Source organism: Haliaeetus leucocephalus, unplaced genomic scaffold, assembly GCF_000737465.1.
Source record: "Haliaeetus leucocephalus isolate CR32 unplaced genomic scaffold, Haliaeetus_leucocephalus-4.0 Scaffold257, whole genome shotgun sequence".
In the NCBI taxonomy this organism is placed as follows: domain Eukaryota; kingdom Metazoa; phylum Chordata; class Aves; order Accipitriformes; family Accipitridae; genus Haliaeetus; species Haliaeetus leucocephalus.
This window is the reverse complement of record NW_010972693.1, coordinates 134,798-141,340: the sequence shown is the minus strand read 5'-3', so window position 1 is coordinate 141,340 and position 6,543 is coordinate 134,798. Positions and strand designations below refer to the sequence as shown.

The 6,543-nt window shown below is 60.9% G+C and overlaps 1 protein-coding gene across 1 annotated transcript; it reads right to left on the bottom strand.

Moving 5' to 3' along the window:
* Positions 1–2,853: 2,853 nt before the first annotated feature.
* On the bottom strand, positions 2,854–6,508 carry TSPAN33 (tetraspanin 33). Its single transcript, XM_010568788.1, has 8 exons — positions 6,404–6,508; positions 5,153–5,210; positions 4,823–4,950; positions 4,636–4,710; positions 4,449–4,544; positions 3,869–3,997; positions 3,202–3,363; positions 2,854–2,955 (listed from the first exon to the last, which is right to left on the bottom strand). The coding sequence occupies exons 1-8, from the start codon at positions 6,506–6,508 to the stop codon at positions 2,854–2,856; spliced, it is 855 nt and encodes a 284-aa protein (XP_010567090.1).
* Between the last annotated feature and the right edge of the window lie 35 nt (positions 6,509–6,543).

Genomic DNA, 6,543 nt, shown 5'->3' with positions numbered 1-6,543 from the left:
GTTTTTGGAGGAGAAAGTTTGGGTTTTTTTCAGAGAGAAGTTGGGATTTGGTGCGGAGGGAGGAGAGGGATTGGGGACGGGGGAGTGGGGGTTGAGGGGGGGAAAGTCGCTTTTTTTGGGCAGGGTAAAAGTTGTTTGGGGGAGCAGAAAGTTACTTGGGGTGGCAAGGTTGCTTTTGGGGCAGAGAAGTCACTTTTTTGGAGGAGAAAAGTGGCAGTTTAGGGAGATAACTCATTTTTAGAGGAGTAAAATTGGATTGGGGGCAGGGAGTCACTTTTTTTCAGGTGGGAAGTTACTTTTGGGGAAGGCAAAGTCGCTTTTCGGAGGAGAAAAGTTGTCTTTGGGAAAGAGAAGCCACTTTTGGGGGAGAAAAGACACTTTGGGGGGACAAGAGTTGCTTCTGGGGGACAAAAGGCACTCTATTGGGAGAGAGGTTTCTTTTTTAGGCAAAAAGTCACTTGGGGGTACTTTGGGGGGAGTAAATGTCACTTTTTTGAGGAGAAGAGTTGCCTTTGGGGAAGAGAAGCCACTTTTGGGGGGAGAAAAGCTGGGGGGGGGGCAGAAAAGTTTGGGAGGACAAAATGCACTTTATTGGGAGAGAAAAGTTTCTTCGTGGGGATAAAGGTCACTTTTTTTGCGGGGAAAGTGAAGGGGAAAAGAAGTCACTTTGAGACAAGAGTCCCTTTTAGGGTGGAGAAAAGTTGCTTTTTAGGGATAAAAGGGGTTTTTTTGAGAGGAAAGTTACTTTTGAGGGAGGAAAAGCCACTTTAGGGACACAAAAGCCACTTCTGGGGGGAGAAAAGTTGCTTTTTGGGGACAAAAGTCCCTTTTGGGGGGAGAAAAGTTGCTTTTTGGGGACAAAAGTCAGTTTGCAGGGGGGAAGAAGCCACTCAGAGCAGCTGTTTGGAGAGAACTTGTTTTTGGGGGGAGAAGTAGCTCTTTGGAGGAGAAGTTTTGGGGAGAAAACTAACTTGGGGGGGGAGGTATTCTTCAGGGAAGTGATCTCTTTTGGGTCACAAGCCACATTTTGGCAGGGGGGTGAGGTGGCTTTTTTGGGGAAGAGAAACTGCTTTTTGGGGGAGAGAAGTTGCTTGGGAGGGGGAGGATGACAACTTTTTTAGAAGTTGCTCTTTTAGGGTGAAAAATCTCTTTTTTTTTGGTGGGGAACGTCACTCTTTGGGGCACAGGGGGGACAGTTTTGGGGTAGTTTTCCTGGAGCAACCGGCCAGGGGATGCCAGAGGGGAGCGGGGGCAGACAGGAGCTGGCCCTTGGCTGACGCTGGGGCAGGATGGGGCCGGTATGGCCACCTCAGTCCCCGAGAGCCCTCTGCCACCCTGGCCAAAAGTCACGGGATGGGGACAACAACACAAAATCAGCGCAGGGAGGTGGCAGAGGGGTACAGACCCACTGGTGGGGCCGAGCCCCGGCCTGCCTCGGTGCCTCCCGGCCGCACACAAAGGACCAGGCGCTGGGCCGCATCCCGACTCCCTCCGCGGCGGGGCGGCGCAGGGGGACCACCCAGCCCGAGGAGAAGAAAAAAATTATAAAAAAAAAAAAAACCAAACCAAAAAAACTCCACCCACGGTTTGCGACAGCTCCAAAAAGCAGCAACGAGGCCAGGGCCTGTGATGCTGGGGGGGCAGCAGCAACCCCCCCCCAGCTCACAGCACCCCAAAATTTTACAAGCTCTTCCCTGGGGCAGAATAGGTGGGAATTTAGCCCGTCAGCCCCCCCTCCCCCCTCCCCAGAGCAGGGCAGCAAGCACCTCTCCAAGCTTTCCCTGCTGGGGGGGGGTGGTGGGGTGGTGGTGTCTCTGCTGTCTACTAGCTGGCTGTGGCAGCCCTCCCCCTCTTCTCCCCCCCTGTTTTGGGGCCTCGCAGCTGACCCCCACCCGCATAAGACTGTTGAGAAGACAGGAGCACTGCACAGCAAGGGGCTGGCCTCGACCCCATCCCCATCCAGCCATCCCCCAGAGCCATGCTGTCATCCCCCCGCAGGGTTGTCCCCCCCTCAGCGATCGAGCAGCCCCCCACGTGGCATGGCAGAGATCGCAGGGTCCAGCCTTTTCTCTCTTTTATTGTCCACAAAAGCAAAGGGAAACATCACGGCCCGGTGCTGACCCCTCAAAAGGGGATGCAGGACTGTGCCTGTCCCCCCCTCCGCACGGGGCTCAGCACCCCGTAGAGACGTTCAAGCCCCCCAGGGCAGAGATGGGACCCCTGCCCTTGGCTAACAAAGCACTCATGGGTCCTCCTGTTCCTTCTTCTTCCAGGGTGGATGCGCAGGTGCCGGTTCCTGCTCCCGGCTGGCAAGTGAAGCCCTTGGCTGTCCCCACGGGGCACCAAGATGGGCTCCGCAACACCCATCGATGGGGAGAACATCCCCATGTCCAGAGCCAGCCTTGCCTTGGGTGAAGACAGCTCAGTGTGTGGATTAGGAGAGGACAGACAGACAGACAGACACCCATCTCCAGCACAAGAGGAGACGGGAAGCACATCTGAGCGCAAACCAGCTTCATGCACAAACTGCACGCCAGCTCTCGGTTCCCCGGACGGACAGACAGACAGCAGCTCACCAGGGCTGGCTCAGTCCCCCAAACAGGGCACAGCAGCATGGCACATCCCGGCAAACCTGGCACCCGCTTTCGCGCCGGCTGCCAAAGCCGTGGACTCCCCAGCGTCCCCACACGTCCCTCTCCACAGCACAGTGGCCAACCTCCCTCTTCTCCAGCAAAGCCCCTTCAGCTCTTCTTATGGATCCAGGGTTTGGAAAATCACTGTTGAGGTCCCGGCTCCCCAAGCCACCGCTGCACTGCGGGGACAGATGCTGGTTCCACCGCAGTGCACCGAGGGTCAGTACCAGGGGTCTGCCCGGTGCTGCTGGTTGTAGAGCTGCAGTTTGATCTGGTCTCTGATCTGGTTGATGAGGATCTGAGCCAGCAAGATGCCCACCAGCTGCAGGAGAGGAAGAGGAAGAAGGATGCCAGGCAGCGTCATCCCGCTGTCCTACAAGCGGGTTACGCAGCTCCAGGCGAGCACGTGCCCGACATTTGCACCGCCCACCCCACACCCCAAATCCTGCCCCGACTCCCCCAGAGTTGCAATTAGACGCATCGTTAAAGCGACTCCCAAACGACACGGAGAGCAAAGCAGAGCTGCAGGACAGTCCCTTCATCCCGCCAGTCCCCCCCACCCCGGTACCTGGGGGACGGCCAGCCCCAGGGCGATGCCCCCCAGCAGGAAGAGGTTGCTGTGGATCCAGTTGACCAGCTTGTCGATGCAGCCGTTGGTGTAGATGAAGGCGCTGGCCTCCAGGTAACTCATGGCCTGCATCCCCTGCCCACACATGGTGTTGATGACAACCTGGGACGGGGGGACAGGACACAGAGGGGTTGGGGACAAAACGCACCAGGCTGGAGGGTGTCCCTGCCTCTTGGGGGGGCAGCCGTGGGGGCAACCGGGAACTCTGCCCTTGCCTCGGCGCCAGTCGGGGTATCCCTCTCCTCTGGGCCCAGCCCGCCCTTGGCGTCCCCCAGCCCCATCCCTCCACCGCTGGGTTCCCTAAGCACCCCCAGCCCCCAAAAAGGGACAATACCTGGGGGTGGCAAGGTTGGCAGGGTCCCTGCCTGCCTGCAAAAAGCCCCCACACACACCCACAAAGCGGGGCTTCATCCTGACCCCACCACAACATCCCCAGCCGGGGGTCCCCAAACCCGGAGGGCAGATGGGCTCCCATACATTGCCAGTGGTATTCCCTCTCCTGGGGAGGGGTCTCCAGGCTCAGCACATCCCCGAGGGATGGGAGGAGAGATGCAAAGTGGGGTTCCCCTGAGGACACCCGGGGTCCCCCCGATGATGCCATCCTCACCTCGTCGGTGTCCCGCAGGCAGCAGGAGAAAGGGACGGAGCACCGTTCCCGGCTGGGGTTGGCGGCGGTGCAGTTGAAGTACATGTTCTGGGACCAGTCCTTGTAGGAGACACCCCCGCAGCAGCTGAACTGCGGGGAAGGGCATGGGGCGCTCAGCGGGGAGGGGACCCTGGCCCCCTGAATTGCGGGGACACACACGCGACAGGAACAGTGGGACAACGGGGCACGGGATGGCGGGCTTCACGGGCAGCAAGTGACAGCCCTCGCAAGCCCACCTACGTCCAGCTTGCCCCATCACCACTGTCTTTAGGGACTGCTCCCGGTTTTAATAGGCCCTACGTAAACACAGGCTCCAACAGAGACACTCTGAGGGGGTGTCTGTGCCCCCCCACCCCCTTTCATCTAGGTCTCCCCCACCAGGGCTTCAGCACGAACACTAAACCCTCCCAGAGGAGCCACCTAACGTCCTCAACCCAGGAGATCCCATGGATTGAAGGCGAGAGCCAAGACCCCTGAGCCTGACCCACGAGCGGGGACACGTCCTCATCCGTGGGAGGGTGATCACGCCTCCCCCTCACACCTCCTTCTGCCCGAAGTCAATGAGGTTCTGCAGGTCCAGGTCATCCCGGTAATGCACGATGGCACCGTTGATGATCTCGCTGACCTTCCCGCGCGCCTGCGGAGGAGGAGGACATCAGCAAGGTCATCACCCAAACAGGACAGGCTCGGGGTCATCTGGCCCCCCAACCCCCCCACCCCAGCAGTACCTTATCGGAGAAGACGAAGCCCAGCACGCCAGCCGCCAGCTGCAGGAGGAAGATGATGGTCAGGCAGACGGAGAACTGCGGGCGAGAGGAGTATGATGGTGTGGGAGGGCCCACAGAAGAGACGCCGAGGTGCCACGGCGGGGTGGGGGGACACCCCGGGAGGGACCCGCCGTCCCCGGGGACTCACCGCCTGCAGCAGGCAGATGTTCTCCCGCAAGGAACCGACGCAGCCGCAGAAGGTGATGAGGAAGGTGAGGACGCCAACCACGACGAGCAGGATGGTGGGGTCCACCGCCAGGCAGGCCATCGCCGCCTCTGCCGCGGTGAGCCGTCACCAGCAGCCCCCCAGATCCCCCGGGATCCCGCATCCCGCTCCCCTGGGGACGGGGCGACCCCCCATCAGCAGGCATCCCCACCGCGGTGCCGGCTCAGGATCGGCCCCACTCTCCCTCGGCCGGGCCGGGGGGGGGGGCACCAAGGATCCTCGCTACCCCCACCCCGAGCCCCCCAACCTCACCTGCGTGCTTCAGCAACCGGGCGTAGACCCCCACTGCCACCATCACCATCGAGATCACCTGTAGAGAACAGGGGGGGGCAGTTTGTGAGCTCCCCACCCCAGGCACCAGCACCTTCCTGTACCAGGGGTCCTGGCTGCAGCCCCCATGGAGTCGGTGCTGCAGACGGGGCACCAGAACCGGACCCTCTGCCTCAGTTTCCCCTTGTCACACGCCCCCTCACACCCCCGTATGGACCCGGCTCGCGGCGTTCCGGCGTCACGGGTGGGACAGAGCCCACCGCCAGCGGCCCCGGCGCACGGGAGGTCACCTCCATCCCCACCAGCCCTTCCCCGCTGTGGGTGGCTGGACCCGGGGACGGAATTTGTCAAAAGCGAGAAACTTCCTCAAAAAAAAAAAAGTGATTTCAAACACGGAAACAGCCCTCCAAAAAAATCCCAACCCTCCCCCCCCAAAAAAACCCATGCAAAATATAACACCCCCCCCAAAAAAAACCAAACCAAAACATTTTAAAAAAAACCCAAAATTAAAAAAAAAATTTAAAAAAAACCCAACATTTTTTAACACCCCCCCAAAAACCCCAAACATAAAAAAATCCCCCCAAAACCATTAACAAAAAAAAAAACAACGAAAGACCCCAAAACACGGATAGCGGTGTGGCTCCCACACACGGGGTATCCCTGGGGGTGGGCTGGGGACAAGACGGGGGGGGTCCGTCTGCACCCCCCCCCCCAATCACTGCTCTGGGGGGGGGGGCTGTGCCTGCGCGGGGCCAGGATCGGGCCCAAAGGCCGGCGTTTTGGTGGCGATGGCCCCGGGGTGGGCGATCTCCCCCCCCCCCCCGTGACCCTGCCTTGGGCGGGGGGTGACACCCCCAAAGGGCTGTGGCAGCCCAAAGGGTGGGCTTGGGGGCAGGGAAAGCAACAGGTCTGGGGGGAGGAGGGGGCAACCACCGGGGGGGGCAGCCCTAAAAGTCTCCAGGGATGGGGGACCCCACTCCCGCAGCGATAAGGGGGCGTCTCGGGGGGGTCCCAGGGATGGAGGGGAGGGTCCCGAAGACCCCCCGGGGATGGGGAGGGGCGGCGATCCTAGGATGCTGGGGTCCCCGCTGAGACCCCCGGGGAGGGGGGGGGGGTGTCCCAGTGGGGTCCAGGGACCGGGACAGTCCCGGAGGTCCCCGGTGAGACCCCCGGGTGGGAGGGTATCGATGGGTGCCCGGGGATTGGGGGGGGTCCCGCCCCGCCGGCACTCACCCAGAAGAGCATGTTGAAGAAGAAGAGCACGTACTTCACCACCGGGCTCACGAAGGAGAAATCGTCCCCGCGGGGACCGGCGCCCCCCCCCGCCCGCCCCGCCATGGCCGAGCCTGACCGGGCCGGAGCGGAGCGGGTCG